The 19,529-nt window shown below is 40.3% G+C and overlaps 2 protein-coding genes across 2 annotated transcripts in view; one reads left to right on the top strand and one right to left on the bottom strand.

Moving 5' to 3' along the window:
- Positions 1-19,529, top strand: part of LOC307034980 (NACHT, LRR and PYD domains-containing protein 12-like) — a gene marked incomplete at both ends in the record, with an annotated part of 109,664 nt that overhangs the window by 46,662 nt on the left and 43,473 nt on the right. The gene's annotated exons all lie outside the window — the stretch shown is intronic.
- LOC307037602 (NACHT, LRR and PYD domains-containing protein 12-like) overlaps positions 4,008-19,529 on the bottom strand; it is a gene marked incomplete at both ends in the record, with an annotated part of 28,255 nt that continues 12,733 nt past the window's right edge. The window contains 8 exons of the mRNA XM_079678657.1: positions 4,008-4,136; positions 4,708-4,967; positions 5,302-5,519; positions 5,582-5,640; positions 6,394-6,434; positions 6,561-6,604; positions 7,980-8,150; positions 9,911-10,081. Of these exons, the coding sequence (XP_079534783.1) occupies positions 4,008-4,136; positions 4,708-4,967; positions 5,302-5,519; positions 5,582-5,640; positions 6,394-6,434; positions 6,561-6,604; positions 7,980-8,150; positions 9,911-10,081 (1,093 nt within the window). The remainder of the gene's footprint in view (positions 4,137-4,707; positions 4,968-5,301; positions 5,520-5,581; positions 5,641-6,393; positions 6,435-6,560; positions 6,605-7,979; positions 8,151-9,910; positions 10,082-19,529) is intronic.

The raw sequence follows: 19,529 nt of genomic DNA on the forward strand, positions 1-19,529 counted from the left end.
CCGCCCAGGTATATTAACGGCCGCCAAAGTATAATTCGCGAGCCATTTAGGTTTAATTATTTCAATCTGTCCGCGAGCGCGACGGCATCTGCGATCCCTCGCTATCGCGTGAAGGGTCTGCTTTATGCGTTCCGCACAGTAACCCAGCTGCGAGGCACGGGCGAACAGTTCATGGGCGTGCTCACTAGCGCACCTACCCCCCCCCCCCCCCCCTGTTCATAAAGTAAAGTACCCCTCAAAAGGTCCAGTTTATTTCATCTTAAGGATGCGCACCAAGCAACATCTCCAGGTGCTCCTTTGCGAACCAGGGCAAAAAAGTTATATGCACCCCTGATTATATTTGAGTTTTATCACCACAATTGCTCCATGGTGTATATATATATGTATATATATATATATATATATATATATACATATATATATATGTATATATATATACACCAAAGGAAGGCCAATACGGGTAGCTGCTCTCAGGAGGGAGTCCAGGAGAAAAGAGAGAAGGAAAGTGGCCTTCGCTCAGAATCTGTGTTACCTTCAAGGACAAGGGGAAACATGTTCAGGTAACAAACAGAGGACTAGAGTTCAACTGTCAAACACTCCACAAGGTTTAGCCTCAGCTCAAGTTGAGCTCTCTGTAAAGATACGGGTCCAGCTCTCGGAGAGCATTGATCAGAACCCTGCTGGCTGCAGCTCCTTTATTTCGCACCGCGTCCACCACCTCTCTTGCTCCGTCATTTTGGGGTTTGGTTATGGCTGACGTCATTTCAGATTCACTGATCACTTCAGACTCAAAGAGTTTATCCAGAAGGTTGTTCAGGACAGTTGGAGTCACTCTTTGAATGAACTCTGTCCGAACTGAGAGCAGCCTCTGGTCTGCAGGGACTCTGCTCTCTGCTGAGACTCTGCTCTCTGCTGGGACTCTGCTCTCTGCTGGGACTCTGCTCTCTGCTGAGACTCTGCTCTCTGCTGGGACTCTGCTCTCTGCTGGGACTCTGCTCTCTGCTGGGACTCTGCTCTCTGCTGAGAATCTGCTCTCTGCTGGGACTCTGCTCTCTGCTGGGACTCTGCTCTCTGCTGGGACTCTGCTCTCTGCTGGGACATGTCTCTGGGATAATTCATTCCTTGGACCTGGTAGATAAACAGGAAAGATACTTTTGTTAACCAACAATCAATTAAACAGATGTCTTACAAATATAAGTAACTCGACATTCCCAGAGGTGGATTTCTGTTCACTTAAAGTTATAATATGTAGCATTTCCTCATTCAAATATATCAAAACTCCAGAGCAAGGGAGCACCTAACCCCCAACTGCTCACTGGCGCCGGCTAGACTGGCTACCTCCGCTCTGACTTCTCAACTGCATGTGTCTGTGTGCATATAACTGTGTGTGTATTTGTGTATGTGCATGATGTAAAAAGTGTGTACTGTGTGTACTGTACGTACCTATATAAAAAAAATGGTGTGTGTGTACGACAGAGTGTACACATCCTCTCGGGGGATTAATAAAGGTCCGTCTTCTACACCTGTATTATTTATACTTGGTTGAGTTGTGTACATAGATTATCCCAAATGGTTCAGAGAGATGTGTCATGTTAAAGGTAACAGTACTGTAGGAGCCATTTCCTTAGATTATAGTATCTTATCTTTTTAGAGTGTAACCTGAGATTCTGTGGTGTATATTAGGCATGGGCGGTGTCATTTTTTTCATACCGTCATACCTTGCTGACATCATACCGTGGTATACGGTATATGTCGGTATCAGTCCCAATTTAAGGGGTAATTTCTCCCCCCAAAATTTTTTTTACTCACTATATCAACAGCCAGCCCCACCAAAAATATTTTCCACCAGCCGCCACTGACGGTATGACTTGGGTTGACTTGAGTGAGGTGGCGTTCGGCGGCAAATAGATGTTTCGAACGGTATATTATATGTTCGGTGTAAAATGCAGCCCGAGCCGGTAGACGCTCGCAAAGTGCCGCGACGTGCGCGCAAGTGCAAAACAAGGGCTGCCGGCTCGCCTCGTCTCCAATGTCCGTTGTTGCATTTAAACAGAGGATTGGCTCCTTTCACATCCAATATATGCTCAACACGCCTTTTCTCCTCAGATTATCTTTCATCACTTTTCATTTAACACATTCTAAACGCTGTAATCAATACTCTAAAAAATACTTCTCGGCTGGTTTGGTTTCCGGTCATTCCGGATGTTGTCACATGCTACTCTCGTCTGTAAACATTAATGTATTCAAATAAACTTTACCTTCATTTAATATTCAGCATGGTAGTATCTCGACATCTATAGTTGTAGTGTTAAATCAGTAGGCTTCGGTTTGCACCACTCCATATCATTTCGCTACTTAATTCACCTCTTTAGGAAATCGTATATTGGCCACATGCTACGTGCGTAGATGAAGGATTTTCAGAATAAAAGCTTAACTGCTTGTGCACAAGAATTTCTGGTTTTTCAGTATAAAAGAGCATTAAAACTGACGGCATGTTTAAACTACATGTCCCCATTAAAACATTGATTTTAATTTCTAACACTTATTGAATAAAGTTTGCTATATTCACTAACTAGTTTGGCAATATTATTCCGTGCATGTGTTAAAAACCTTATTTCCATTTGATTCATTGGATTACTCGCGTGAATGTTTAGCACGTAAATGCTTTCGTTTTTAAAACCGTCCGACCTCGACTACAAAACCATCAACCAGTTGCATAGGATTAAAAAATGTCAACACTCACTCACCCCGTCTTAAACATTCCCAAAGAAGTGCCTCTGTCTCTCGTTGTGCTGGATGAAGTCACTGGCGACGAGTAAACCCAAAATAGTCCCAAACAGGCGCAGAGGCATTTTTCTTTTTTACTAGTTGTCCGAGTTCGGGGCCGGCAAATGCTGCCGCCATCTTGCTCAGCTCAGCTCTGTGCTGAGCTCTGAGAGCGGGAAAGACGGACTGCCCTCCCCTGCCCTCTGCTGGCGCGTGCTGTGCATTACAACCAATGTCGTCCCTGTCAAAACTCCGTGTACGTGTAATAGAATGAAACGCATCTATGATTTGGCGCACAGTCTGTGACGTCAAGGTATTGAAAATCATACCGACGGTATTTCGAAATACCCTGGTATACCGTAATACCGTCATACCGCCCAAGCCTAGTGTATATTATTTATTTATGATTTGAGTGCGTTACTCTGCAGGTCGAGATGCTGCAGCATAAAAGGAGAGGTGCTGCAGCCTACTGGTGCGGCTGACTGAAGCAAACAGTTTTTAGACCTTGCTGGTTGGGAGCGTCACAGCTTGGTTCTTTAGCATTGAAATATCAGTCAAATAGTTTGTTTAAAAACGTTTATATCTTTTTGCCTTTTTTGGAAATAAACTATCTTACTTTTCAATCGCATCTGGACATTTATATTTTTTCTCTCAAACTACAAGCGTCTATTCGTCGGTCAGCCCCACGAGTGAGGCACAAACAAAGGACAAACAACAAATGGATATCGTGGTCACTACAAGTACGTTCATCACGGTCTCCTGTAATGCCTTAATCCATTTAAGCATGAGAAGCTGAAGACTACAACTCCCATGATGCCACGCTGTTTCACCACCACACCACACTAGTTATTACTATAGTTTTAGAACATTACAGGTTGTGTGTTTAATGTCGTAACGATGCGTTGCCATGGAGCCTTAATAGAGAAGGCTATGAGATGGAGCTTTAGAGTTATCAGTCTATCACTGGGTCTGAGCTCAAGTGGAGTCTTTACCTTCCAGTGACAGGAGATAATTCCAGACTACGTTTCCACCTTGGTCCTTGAGCTTCAAATCCACTCTCTCTGTGCTCGTCGTCAGGGAAACTTGAAATGTCGGATCGTAATCTGGTCCAAAACTTGATACAAATGTTTTACTCTGAAAACCAGAAGCAGAAGTTAAACGTTTATCTGTTTCTTTCCTGATTGTGGATCCACATGCAGATACATGTGTGTTAATGATCATTGTGTTCCTTTAGAGGAGTATCAGTGACTCGCCTGAGGCTGAATGAAGAAGCCCTCAGGTTCACAGTGCACACTGTAACCTTTGTACAGTTCCAGCTCACAGTCGGTGGAGATTGGGATGATCTCAGCACGTCTGTGTTGATCAGCAACCTTCAGTAACAGAGTAACTTTAGTTATGCTCAGATAGTCAAGACAACTTTATTTAAAGATCACATTAAAAAACAACAAACGTTAACAGACCTGCTCCACAAAGTGATGAGATACACAATCAATCACAACATAATTATAAGTATGTATTGCCTTTGTAAAGGAATATTACAAATAGATTATTTTAATTCTTTGAGATTAGCTATTGAATAAGCTATTCCAACGTTAACCAAACACAAACCGTCTGTGTCAGTTATACAACACAAAAGGCTGCTGCCCAAGCTGTAACATGTGGCTGGTAGGGATGAGATCACGTTGTCTTGGCAGTGATTCATCTCAGCAGGTCTTTCAGTTCTGTGTGATGTGTTTAACATTCATGCCATCAGTTTCCACAGACAGAAAGATATGCTGAGAGAGAATCATACAAAACCACAAAGAGCGATCTGAAGATTTACAGTTCAGATAGATCTTATTCTTCTCCCAGCACGAGAAGGTTTGAGAAGAGGAGCAGTGTGTGAGGAAACAGCTGTGGTTTAAACCAGTGTTTAGTCTGATGGTGAGCACATGGCCTTACCTCCTTCTTAGGGACGTTTTTCTGCAGCAGATGTACATCCAGTGTTTGCTCCTCTCTGACCGGGGGTCGTAGGAACACCAGAATCTTGCCCTCTACCCGCAGAAGCAGATACCTTTTAAGAAGATCCCAGACCAGGCCAAAGAGAGAGAGGTGAGGCACCTTCACCACCACGTGAGTGCGTGTGACCTCCAGCGGCTCCAAGATGCTCAGGCCTTCATCAGTGATGTGGACGACAGACAACAGGCCGTCCAGGAGCAGCGCTGTGGAGCAAAGAGCTGGTCATCTGTTGCATTGCTGCTGAAACAGCTTCATCATATTCAATGTCACACCACTTTAGCTCAGAGCTAATGTTCATCTAATGTCATTCACTTTGGAGCCTCACTAGGATGTACCAGTTTATATCCTTCACCTTTTATTCTAATGGTTCATTATTGTTCCGCCCCCTGTGCTCTTTAACAATATTTGTTTGCTATCGTGTTTGCTATATTTGTTAGACTAGTTTAATAAAGCTGCTTTATAACTCTTGAACGCTAGTGAATAGTATAAAGTGCTAATCATTATATAAGTGTATTTGTTAACACTAGATGTCTTTACCATCCTCTGTCTCACTGTGTGGCAGGTGGAGCTGGCAGACGGCAGCTTCATCAGAACTCTTCACCTCAAACAGCGGCCCCGCTGCCTGCTTGCCAGCTGATTGGAGGAAGCTCTCCTCCCAAGGGACCGTCCTGTACAGAAGCTCCGCCTCCTGAGCCATGACGAACACCAGGCCAGTCGAAGCACACTGGAACTCACCTGGACCAGGACACCTGAACCTGTAGACACACAGGGGACAGGTTACTACACCAAGCCTTCACTGGCCTGTGTTCTGACTGACAGGTGTTCATCCAGCTGGAGTCTGACCTGGAGGAGGGTTTGTTGAAAGATCTGAAACACCTGATGATTACAGAAACATCACTGAAGATGTGTCCACATGCATCAGAATGTGTGTGGAAACACATTTTTATTAAATTAACAAAATCTCTAGTCCAGCGAGGATCTAGACTGGTACAAGAAAACAATCCTTCCTACACACAGAGGCATTATTTTATTTACGTCTGTTGGAAAGAGATTGGATGCAATACCTCAAGGTGAAAGACATGAAATCAAACACAATTAAATGAATATATATCTTTCATGTGTTTAAAATAATGTTTGGTCATGTTATAGGATTACCTGTATGAAGACTCAGTTGTGTGTTCAGGGGAGAAGTATTCAGGGGCCTGGAACAAACAAAGTTAGTTATTTTAATAGAAATCAAGTTAAGTTCTAGCTTCATGAAACCAAACCACAATTCCACAACATATTCAGACCAATTGGAAATATGCTAATGAGTCTGGATCATCTGAGTTCATCGTCAATTACAAACGGGATATTAACGGGTTTGCATGTCACAGCACTACCAGCCAATCACAGCACAGAATTACCAGCAAATCATAGCATAGTATTACCAGCCAATCACAGCACAGTAGTACCAGCCAATCACAGCACAGTAGTACCAGCCAATCACAGTACATTGGGGCGGGATATTGTTTAGGTTTCTAGATAAATTGCGAGCGTTAGTGCATTTAACTTGACAGCCCTAATAATTATATGTCATTCAGTGGTGAAATAAATATACTCCACTCTGTTCAACTGCTCCTCTCTCACCTTTCTGTCTGTCTTCACTTCCTGCTCCACATCGGAGTCACCTGATGGAGAGAGGTGGGGACAGAGAAACATAATAATAATTATTGTACTATAAATATATTTTAAGATCAGATTTAATGTAGGCCTACAATAGTTTGATGAATGGAGGATGTGGTTTCAGTACTCACAGGTCTTCTGGATCTTGGCTCTGATCGTTTCATCATCTCTGATCCTGCAGGGATGAACACAATCCAACAATTTTGGATAAAGTTTAAAATAAGTGTTTGTTCTTTGAGTCAGCTTCAGAGTCCTGACTGATCTCTTGCTTTACATCCCATGATATCTTCTCTGCAAACACTACGACTGACTGCCACAGCTCTCAGCTGCATCACAGGAAGTAACTGCTCATTAGGCTAGAAACTAAAAAAATGACAGGAAACAAAACAGAAAACCTTTTCCACTCTTCCGTAAAATCATATATGTCTGTTAGAAAGTTGCTCACTAACTAAATGTGGATTTGCATTTTCAGCTTACAATATATAGTTGATGGAAGAATGAAAGAACCTGCAGTCAGTGGGAAACATCACTGATCTGTTGAGATTCCCCAGTGAGAGAAACACCTCCCTGTGTTTAATACAATACTGCTGAACCAGCAGAGACCCCGTACTGACCTGAGAGTCTCCAGTCTGCAGTCTGGACTCTCCAGAAGATCTCTCAGCAGCTTCTCTGAATCCTGCAGATCGTTGACACTCAGGTCCAGATCTCTCAGATGGATGTTGGACTTCAGAGCTGAGGCCAGAGCAGAAGAGCTGATCTCTGACAAGCTGCAGCTCCTCAGTCTGAATAAAGAGAACAAGATGTAACTTTAGAAAACAATGTTCCTGTTTGAAATAACTCCAGGTTTAATAATCTGCTCAGAGCTGAAGAAGGTCAGAAAGTGGAAACTCCAAATAGGTTAAAAACTGTAAGATACAGAAAGAGGGAAAGAGCTCTCATTCATATTAAAGACAACGTGCTTCTACTTCAATAAAACGAGGAGACTTCACATCTGAGACTCTGCTCCATCTACACTAACTCATGATGTGCAGCCAGACAAATACAAACCACAGAAACTGATTCAACTCAAGATCACAACGTTTACAAAGATCACAATTCAGGATGAATTTTAAATGTGAAGAAAAACCTCCAGAATATGTATTTTAGGAACAGTGGAGTCATCAAATCACAGCATCTTCAGAGTGAACTATTCAGTCAGTATCAGCATCATGTAGCTTCAGGAACATGTTGGAAACAGCAACAACTGAACATACTTGTTAGTGTTGGATTGTTTTAATATAACTATTTCATTATTGTATTTGATATCATTAGTTAAAATCATGATGGAGAATACAAGATGAATTTCAGCTGTTTAAAAGGTTCAGAGTGAATTCTGCAGTGAAGGTTTTTGTTGTTATATTTAAATGTAAAGATCAACATTGCATTATGCAACTCTAGCATTAAGAGGCTCAGTGCGGATCAGAGTGATATCAGCCTGATGTCTGCAGCTCAGAGTCAACACAACTCTCACATATTCATCTCAGCACACAAGTTCAAGATGGAGAACTGACCTGAGAGTCTTCAGTCTGCAGTCTGGACTCTCCAGAAGATCTCTCAGCAGCTCCACTCCTGAATCCTGCAGATTGTTGCCACTCAGGTCCAGATCTCTCAGATGGATGTTGGACTTCAGAGCTGAGGCCAGAGCAGAACAGCTGATCTCTGACAAACTGCAGCTCCTCAGTCTGAATAAAGAGAACATGATGAGGATAAAAATCAGTTTATAATCCAGTCAGATGTTCAGGTTTATTAAGTGTAGCTCAACATTCCTGTCTCCTAATCAATTAGCTTTTCCCTGAATTACAGTGACTGTCTTTCTGTTATTGTGGATCATCATAATATCAGCCTTCTGTTCATTATCTGTGAAAACATTGAAATCAATGGGAAGCAAGAAAAACATGTATGCTTCAGAGATCAATGTGAAACTAATATTAGTTCAGATGAACTTCTTTATTCAGATGTGACCATTTACTAAAGACAACACACATTTACTTGAACAACTAACAGTGGATATCTAACATATATTTTAAGAAACATTCAACTTTTATGACTCCAGACTAAATGTAGTACAAGAAAAATAAGAATATGAAGAAAAGGACTGTGGCAGTGGGGTGTGGTTAGAGCGCCGGCTGCTGGAGGGATGGGGCTGGCTCCAGACAGCTGGACAAGGATCAGGTAACCAGGTGAACAGTAAAGCATGTCAGTAACCTGGTTCTTGTCTCTTGGTCTGGGTCCTGGGGGCAGAAGGACTTGCCCCAAGAAAGCCTGTCACTGGCAGCAGTGTTCTGTCTGTTTCCTAAAGTATTGATGTATTGTTTGCAAGCTGTGGCCAGTCAATAAAGCTTTCTTTTAGGCAAGCCTTCCTCTCCTTCTGTCCTTTTTAACTGGGTGAGCAGGAAAACCCTCACAACGACATACACACATGTATGGTTGTTCAAGCATTAGGTTCAACTGTTAATGAAACACATGAGATTTCCAGCAGTAACAGAGAGTCAGTGAACTGACCTGAGAGTCTCCAGTCTGCAGTCTGGACTCTCCAGAAGATCTCTCAGCAGCTCCACTCCTAAATCCTGCAGAGCGTTGAGACTCAGGTCCAGAACTCTCAGATGGATGTTGGACTTCAGAGCTGAGGCCAGAGCAGAACAGCTGATCTCTGACAACCTGCAGCCCCTCAGTCTGAATAAAGAAAACATGATGTAACTTCAGAAAACAATGTTCCTGTTTGAAATAACTCCAGGTTTAATAATCTGCTCAGAGCTGAAGAAGGTCAGAAAGTGGAAACTCCAAACAGGTTAAAAACTGTAAGATACAGAAAGAGGGAAAGAGCTCTCATTCATATTAAAGACAACGTGCTTCTACTTCAATAAAACGAGGAGACTTCACATCTGAACCTCTGCTCCATCTACACTAACTCATGATGTGCAGCCAGACAAATACAAACCACAGAAACTGATTCAACTCAAGATCACAACGTTTACAAAGATCACAATTCAGGATGAATTTTAAATGTGAAGAAAAACCTCCAGAATATGTATTTTAGGAACAGTGGAGTCATCAAATCACAGCATCTTCAGAGTGAACTATTCAGTCAGTATCAGCATCATGTAGCTTCAGGAACATGTTGGAAACAGCAGCAACTGAACATACTTGTTAGTGTTGGATCGTTTTAATATAACTATTTCATTATTGTATTTGATATCATTAGTTAAAATCATGATGGAGAATACAAGATGAATTTCAGCTGTTTAAAAGGTTCAGAGTGAATTCTGCAGTGAAGGTTTTTTGTTGTTATATTTAAATGTAAAGATCAACATTGCATTATGCAACTCTAGCATTAAGAGGCTCAGTGAGGATCAGAGTGATATCAGCCTGATGTCTGCAGCTCAGAGTCAACACAACTCTCACATATTCATCTCAGCACACAAGTTCAAGATGGAGAACTGACCCGAGAGTCTCCAGTCTGCAGTCTGGACTCTCCAGAAGATCTCTCAGCAGCTCCACTCCTGAATCCTTCAGAGCGTTGAGACTCAGGTCCAGATCTCTCAGATGGATGTTGGACTTCAGAGCTGAGATCAGAGCAGCACAGCTGATCTCTGACAAGCTGCAGTTCCTCAGTCTAAAGAAAGAAATCATGATGAGGATAAAAATCAGTTTCTAATCCAATCAGATGTTCAGGTTTATTAAGTGTAGCTCAACATTCCTGTTTCCTAATCAATGAGCTTTCCCCTGAATTAAAGTGACTGTCTTTCTGTTATTGTGGATCATCATAATATCAGCCTTCTGTTCATTATCTGTGAAAACTTTGAAATCAATGGGAAGCAAGAAAAACATGTATGCTTCAGAGATCAATGTAAAACTAATATTAGTTCAGATGAACTTCTTTATTCAGATGTGACCATTTACTAAAGACAACACACATTTACTTGAACAACTAACAGTGGATATCTAACATATACATTTGAAGAAACAGTCAACTTTTATGATTGCAGACTAAATGTAGTACAAGAAAAATAAGAATATGAACAAAAGGACTGTGGCAGTGGGGTGTGGTTAGAGCGCCGGCTGCTGGAGGGATGGGGCTGGCTCCAGACAGCTGGACAAGGATCAGGTAACCAGGTGAACAGTAAAGCATGTCAGTAACCTGGTTCTTGTCTCTTGGTCTGGGTCCTGGGGGCAGAAGGACTTGCCCCAAGAAAGCCTGTCACTGGCAGCAGTGTTCTGTTTGTTTCCTAATAATTATACAATTAATTATACAATACAGTGACAATATAGACAATGACAACACAACTAGTATTTCCGGCCGTCAGGAAAAATATCCACAGAATGTACCATTCCATCACTGGTCATATCTCAGATATATTTTCAAAATAAGAAAACAATGGCAACCACAGAGCTTGAAAGATATTTCCATGATTACATTTTTCCAAAGTCATTTTCTCCAGAGGTAAAAAATGTGTTATCTGATCAATGAAAAGTTTAAATGTTGGAGGACGTTCAGGAGGAGTAAAAGTATACATTTCTTGGCAAAATATGTTATTGTGATTAGTATTGTATAATGTTTGGGGTTCAGTTTACAGTTTGTCATATCATTTAACAGGAAAAAACATGGATTTTGGCTCATTTCGATGCCTAAAACGGCTTTTGTGAGCGCATGAATCGAATCCCAGAAATGTTTCAAGAGATCACAGTCCCAAAACAGATGCATAAATGTTCCTTCTTTTACTTTACATCTCGGACATTTTGGAGAGTTTTCTTTGGAAATGTCATGCATCTTTATGGGTGTGAGGTAACATTTGTTGAGAAATTTAAAGTTTGCTTCTTTGATTTTATTGCTTGTGAATGGAAAATGTGTTCTTTCACAGATATTCAGCCAAGTAGTTTCATCTATCTGTATCCCTAAGTCCTTTTCCCAGATCTTTTTTAAGGTTGGAAAGGATGACTGAGCTCTTTTAGAAAAAACTGCATTAAATTCTCTAATTTTACCTTTGATTGTGCTCGATGACATCAATATCTCCTCCTCTTCCAACAATCCCGATCTCAATTTATTGCTTTTAATAATTGATTGGATCGCGTTCCTAATTTGCAGGTATCTGAAAAAATCCTTATTTGAAAAGTCATATTCTGCTCTTAAATGATTAAATGATTTCAATGTTATATCTTTGTGAAACAAATGTTTCAATTGCTTTAGACCTGATTTCCTCCATTTTTTTATATTGATTCACAACAAATATTTACTAAGATCAGGATTGTTCAAAATAGGAGAAAAGATTGAAATACCTGAGTTAACATGAACTTTCTTTGTACAGTCCCTCCAGGCTAAAAGTGTATTGACCACTGTAAAACATTTGGCCATATTTTTCACCTTATTGAAGTCTTTAACGAATATAAGAGTTTCCACTGGCAACGGGTGAAATACATTGGCTTCTATCTGAACCCATAGTGAATCCTTTCTTCCCAGAAACCAAGATGGTACATTTCTTAATTGAGCTGACCAGAAGTAGTGTTGAAAGTTGGGAAGACCAAGACCCCCCATGGTTTATGGTTTCATAAGAGTAATTAACTTGATTCTTGGTTTTTTATTACACCAGATCAATTTTGAGATGTGTCTATTGAGAGATTTAAAATAATCAGCGGATAAATAGCGTGGTAACATTTGAAAAAGAAAAATACATCTCGGTAGAATATTCATTTTTATGACATTGATTCTTCCTAGCAGTGATATTGGTAATGTGGACCATTTGGATAAATCCTGTTTGAATTTGTCAATGAGCGGATTGTAATTCTCTTTAAACAGATTTATATTTATTCCTAAGTATTTAAAGCCACCTGGTGACAAATTAAAAGAACAAGACTTTTCCAAATTTGCTGTTGGCGTCATATATAAGAAACAAGCATTTGATTTCTTAAAATTAATTGTATATCCTGAGTATCTTCCAAATTGCTCTATCATGTCGTGCAGATGTGGCACTGAATTGTCTGGGTCTGTTAAAGTCCATGTAATGTCCAAAATAAATGTTATTCTGTGTTAATAAATCGCTTCATCACTTTCCACTGTTTCATTTGACATATCAACATCAATGATTCTTTCCATAAATACCCCCCAAATAACATGAAATGTGTGCCACTTTCCCGTGTTATTCCGCTCCGGTAGCGAAAAGCTTGCCAGCCATTAACCCAGCTGTGTGACGTCACACGTGGCAAACACCAGCCTCGTCTAGATTGTTTGTTTTGTATCCTTCCGCTATTTTCGCTCAACATATGTGTAACCGGACCTCGCTAAACTTTTTTTATCTAACAATTCATGATGGGGAAGCGATGTGTAGTTGTGAGCTGTGAATGTTTCCTGATTGCTATAAACATTGATCATGGGTGCTGGAAGATTGTGCACAAAACTCGGGTCAGAATTAAGTTACTACAGGTGTTATGCCAGCTTGAGCTAAATGTCACCAGAGTACAGTGAACTTGCCTAGTGACTGAAATATATAAAAGTTGAAGTGAAATAAGTAAGGCCAAAAATGAATTACGTCTGAATATCTTTATTATTTTTACCACTTTTAATTATTTGTGGGCTCGCACATATACCAAAATAGACTAATGTACACTGCAATAAAGACCAAATGATACAAGTGAAAAATTAACAAAAGAACCCTTTTTTATTTATCAAACAGTAAATTAATACAATCTTACAAACTTGTGATTTGGAAAATGTTGTTATATTTACATGTTTCTTTGGAAAAATAATATTGTAAATGATGTACTTTGTAAATTATTTACATCATGTGAAACCATTTTAACCAGTTCAGCTGCATGATTTATGTCAAATTACAGATTTTGCCATTGAAATCCCTGATAGCGGCCTCCCGGCTCAGGGTAAGTCTTCCGTATCTCGGTTACAGCACGCAGCGGGACTCTGATTTTTGGGCCGAGTACACCCCAGCACCAACGTACAAACTGTCGATAAGCTGTAGGCTATATCGATACTTCCTAATGAAAAAAAAGTATACAGATTATAAATATATTTGGAGAAAAATAAAATGTTATGTAGTACTATTATGTAGCAATGGTTACAAATTGGCTTATAACATGATATTTGTATTTTACTTGTACAAAATAAATATGAGGTTATACATGACTGCTTGACAGAATCATAGACCTCTTATATATTTCCTCACATGTGTAGTTGTTTCTTTTCCCAAGCATACATTGAACTTGCATACACAGAAAAAATAAAAGCCAAGCTGTTTTTGACTGCTTGAAAGAGTTTAATGGTATCTTTAAAAGTGTACTATATCTGTAGCGACTAAAAGTATTATATGAAAGCAAAGCTGCAATAGGCAGTTGAGTCAATCAATATTTACTTACTGGTGTAGTGGGCCATCAACTGCTCTGTGTTGTTGTTTGTATTGAAGATACGCTATTTTCAGTGTCCAAACACTGAGACAGCCTTCTCTAAAGCCTGGGTGGCTAATAATGCACCTTGGTTTCTCGTCGGTGTCTTCTATCTGGCAGAGTCCTGCACGGGTCTGATTTTCAAGACCCGCTCCCGCCCCGCACCCGTGACGTGCAGTACCGAACCCGCCCCGCTACCCGCACATATTGCCAATTAGTTCCGCAACCCGACCCGACCCGCCGGCACAAGATCCGCAACCCGACCCGAACCCATATATAAGCAGTGACAACGTGCAATTATTAACACACGCAGTTGCATATTTGGCTCAAAAAGCCTGGGATGTTGTTTATTTTCTCCATCTAGGATGACACCAAAAGCCTCCCAGACGTTGGATTTCGCTCTTGAAGAAGAGTTATTGAAAATTGTGTATTCTCCGCTAGAGAGCTTCACCTCAGCCATTCAGAATGTGGTGCGCTCAGCAGCAGATAGATGCGCTGCAGAGGTTATGATTATGCTCGGTCCCGCGGAGGAGAGGTCTGAGGATTTAAACATTAAACTAAATTATTATTGTTTAAATATATTTATTATGCAACACCCGCAACCGGACCCGCATCATCTTTGTTTTACCCAGAAGCGAACCCGGAAAAAAGCGTTTGAAAAAATACCACCCGTAAATCACCTTTTTTGCGGGTCACCCGTCGGGTAGGCCCACCCACGGATACCTGACCCGATGCAGGACTCTGCTATCTGGTCAGTAGGTTGCAAACTGTCTATTTGTTCCATCACCTGCCAGATCTCTCTGCAGCATACACATTCATCTGCAGTGGGCATGCTTTCACAGCATTGACATGTAGCCTACACCTGAATATTGTACATAACATTAAAAAAAAAACAATATCTGCCGGACGTGTGAGGAACAGATGACAAATTAAGATCGACATTTAGTGCAGGTCAAATTAAATAAAACTGAATTTACCATTCAGTATTGCTGACTCGAGTCTCGCCGGCTGCGGAATCCGCTTCTCTTTCACAAGTTTCTGCCTCGTTGTTCGATTGCCGGGCAGGAGGCTCGTACTGATAAGGCAAGATGCCTTGAAGTGAAAGGCTAGCTGGTTCACTCTCTACTTCTGTAACTGAATCCAGATAACCCACTGAATCTGAGCTTGAATGATCGCTCTCGCTGTCGCTGTCTGAAGTTGTCGCGTTGCTTGCCATTTGGACTGATTTGATCAGATGGCAATGTTTGCCACGTGTGACGTCACCGCTTGTTCGGGAGTGATCGGGGGCGTACTCGGCAAACTTCGGAACCAACATCGGTTTTTAACGTATATGTCATTTAATTATGACCAAACTTTAAACATTTTTATTTATTTTTATTCTGGTGATATCTAAACTACATGTTAAAAAACACCTGTGTTAGATGCATTACATGGCCTTTAAGTAAAGAATGATATCGTCAGCATACAGAGAAATGTTGTGTTCATCGTTAATCTTCACTCCTTTAATACTTATGTTGTCTCGCACACATGACGCCAGTGGTTCAATTACAATTGCAAAAAGCAAAGGTGACAGTGGACACCCCTGTCTTGTCCCCCTTGTTAGTTAAAACAAATCTGAAGAACTGCAGTTAGTGATAACCGCTGCTTTAGGATTTTTATAAATTGATTTGACCCACTCTATGAACCGAGAGCCCATATTTAATCTGTTCAAGATAGAAGAAAGACAATTCCACTCAACCCTGTCAAAAGCCTTCTCTGCATCTAAAGAAAGAAGCAGAGATGGCTTCTGACAGGTGTCCAAATGGTTTACAATATTCAAAAGTCTCCTTATATTATCAGAAGAATATCTGCCCTTGACAAAACCTGTTTGATCAGGACTAATTATTTTAGGTAAAATAATTTCCAGTCGTTTTGCTAATAATTTGGTGATAATCTTATAATCATGATCCAAGAGGCTTATACAGATGTAGCGATTCATTTCAGACAGTTTGAAACGCGAGGGCCGTGATTGGTACTCCCTCGCTCAAGGGAAAACCTCCAGCTTGACTTGAGACCGCCCCTGTGATAGATAAATGTAATTATAATGAAGCCAGCTGCAATGGATCATTGATCCACCAGGGGGTGCAGTGGGGTTCCACACTGGAGCTCATGTGAAATAAAGTCAGATACAGTATGCTGGATGTACAGCGGAACTTTGTTAAGATCCGTATGTCACGTATATCATACTACTGTGCTAAATAAGAGACATGTAATCATTTACAAAACATCAACACGTTGTTATTTAACAAAATAATTTTGTTATTCGAAAAAAACGAACGGGAGGAAATGCAGCCCGGCTCTCGATTTTTAATCCTAATTTAATCATCATCTTCACCACGATCATTTATGTTTATGTTCGCCGGATTGACATGAAATCACTGACACATATGAATATACTGTATTCAACTTCATTAAAACGTTATTAACGTGCCTAAACTCAGTAATTCACCAAAAATATGTATATTTTAATGGAGCTTCGTCGGCAGATCAGGATCCCAAAGTGTAGTGGAGGGATCCTCATCTGGATGAAGGGTGTTATTTTCCCCAAAAAGAACAAGTCGCTGCAAATTATCCCGCTTATTACACGGCCACATTCTCAACAAAGTAACGACATGACTCCCAATATTAATTGAAATGCTTTTATGGATTTAGAAAATGTTTTTATTGATTTAAAAAATAGTTGTATATATTGATTTAAATTGACATGCATCCGCTAAGAAAAATAGTCCGTTGTTACAGTTTTTTAAACAGTCTGAATGAAACGGCAGCTCTCAGCTGTGTATTTACACAGCTAATGGCCCATCAACCACAGCTCTCTCCCCCCCTCCCTCCCTGATCTTTCTTCTCCAGCAGCTAGATTAACAGTAGGTTACTCTGAGTGACCATAGACTGTATGTGACAAGTTTACAGTTAGTGACGTAACACCATAAAAGCTGGTGGGTTGAAAGCAATACGGGAGGTAAAAATAACTACAATAATTGTGATTTATTTTATTGTGGCTTTTATGTTTTTAGGTATAAAATGTTATGTAATTCAGGCTTATAGTTCACCCTTCTCTAAAAGCCTTCAACAATGACAATATTCATTGTAATTTAATAAATCCTTCCAACACACTTTGTAAAAAATAGCCTACTGTAAGTTAAGAAATCATTTCAATATGTACATCTTCTGATGTAACAACAATAACATTATAAATAGTAACATAGCTGAACATGGTATTGCACATTTAGCTTTGAGTGTTACTGACCTGAGATGTTTTTATTACATGAATTAAGGTGACTGGCTTTTTAACATACAGGGATGCAAACTCATCAGGTATGAAAAAGGTGACAAGGATCCGAGCCCCCGGCCCCCCCACCCCACGGAATGACAAAGGATTTTAGCAGAACAACTAAAGCAGCAGTGTTAATAATAACAGAAACGCCAAAGAGTCACATAATAGACATATATAAAAGCATTTATTTTAAATTGTGGAGCAGTCAGTTTATAATTTTGGCAGCACTATTGAGCATTTTGAAAATGTATTTTCAGGCCTCTGTGCAAGGCTTAAGTCTTTTTATCTTTATAGCCACTGGTGTAAAGTAACTAAGTTCATAAACTCAACAAGCACTATACTTGGGCACAATTTTGAGATACTTGTACTTTATTTAAGTATTTCAATGTTTTGCTACTTTGTTCTTCTACTCCACTACAGTTCAGAGGTACATGGTGTACTTTGACTCCACTACATGTATTTAATACCTTTAGTTACTTCACAGATGTGGATGAATGATGTGAAATATAATCAAGTGTTAAATCAGACTTTAGTTCCACCTGGAGTAAATCCACCAGCTACCCTGCAGTATACAAAGTCATTCAAACTAGCTGCACCTTTACCAGCTTTGAGAACACTTTCATGATCAATCATTATAATACATATCATATCTATTATTCTGAAATGGACCAATCTGCACAATGACTACTTTTACTGTCGCTACTTTCACTATATATTGATGATAATACTTTTCTACTTTTACTTGAGGAACATTTTGAATACAGGACTTTTACTGTAACAGAGTATTCCTACACTCTGGTACTTCTACTTTAACTCAAGTACAAGATCTGAGTACTTCTACTTTTACTCCAGTACAAGATCTGAGTACTTCTACTTTTACTCAAGTACAAGATCTGTGTGCTTCTACTTTTACTCAAGAACAAGATCTGAGTACTTCTACTTTTACTCAAGTACACGATCTGAGTACTTCTACTTTTACTCAAGTACAAGACCTGAGTGCTTCTACTTTTACTCAAGTACAAGATTTTAGTACTTTACTTTTACTCAAGTACAAGACCTGAGTACTTCTACTTTTACTCAAGTACAAGATCTGAGTACTTCTACTTTTACTCAAGTACAATATATATACTTATACCACCTCTGTTTATAGCCTATGAAAAAAACTATTAGAAATAGAAGGCTAAAGCTAACGTTAGCAGATAGTGACAATGTATGCTAGCTAGCTAGCTCAACAATTCCTTAAATAATATTGCCACAGAAAAACTTTTCAGTTCACATCACGCTCTGCCGCTCCGACAGGGAGCTCTGCTCTGAACACCTGAACAGCCCGTTCTAACAGCTGTTCACCAGCGGTCCAGTCTGTGCCACAGTGACTCCGGACGCACAGTTAATATTAACAAACGCACCCGTAGGTAATGTAGCTGCTGAAGCTAGACCATCATCTCGGAGCAGCAGAGCCTTATTATACATCCATGAGCAGAGCCGACAGGCAGGAAGACTCGAGCACACAGCTCGTACTTCATTATAATATATGAAAAAGAACACCATGCATGTCATGATGGCACATAACAGCTCACGGCCGCAGATTACTCCGGGTCCCAGCCCCCCCCATACCCCAAAAATATTTGTATTGCAGATCTACATGAATCACACAAACGACTTATTTTGGATTCAAAACGGCGAATTTCGCCGAAAGGTGACAAGTTTGCATCACTGAACATAGACAGAGCACAACTGAAACATAACATCTGAAACGATGTAACAACATAATACACTTTTTGGGGATGCTTGGGATGTGAGGAGTGAGGGACACGGCTTAGAACGGGCGTGTCGCCTGGCAGGACAGGAGAGTGTGTGCACCAGTCCGCCTTGATCTATGAATTCATGTCCGTGTCACTCACTGCTGCCCACAGCTGTTTTATAGAAGGACATTCCTTCACTTCATGAAAGTGTTTTAACCACACACACCTCTACACACACACATGACGGGTGTTATTTTCCCCATAAGGAACAAGTCGCTGCAAATTATCCTGCTTATTACACGGCCAAATTCTCAACAAAGTAACGACATGACTCCCAATATTAATTGAAATGCTTTTATGGATTTAGAAAATGTATTTTATTGAATAGTTGTATGTATTGATTTAAAAAATAGTTGTATGTATTGATTTAAATTGACATGCATCCGCTAAGAAAAATAGTCCGTTGTTACAGTTTTTTAAACAGTCTGAATGAAACGGCAGCTCTCAGCTGTGTATTTACACAACTAATGGCCCATCAACCACAGCTCTCTCCCCCCCTCCCCCCCTGATCTTTCTTCTCCAGCAGCTAAATTAACGGTAGGTTACTCTGAGTGACAAGC

The sequence above is a fragment of the Notothenia rossii genome (assembly GCF_949606895.1).
Source record: "Notothenia rossii genome assembly, chromosome: 4".
NCBI classification, from domain to species: Eukaryota; Metazoa; Chordata; class Actinopteri; order Perciformes; family Nototheniidae; genus Notothenia; species Notothenia rossii.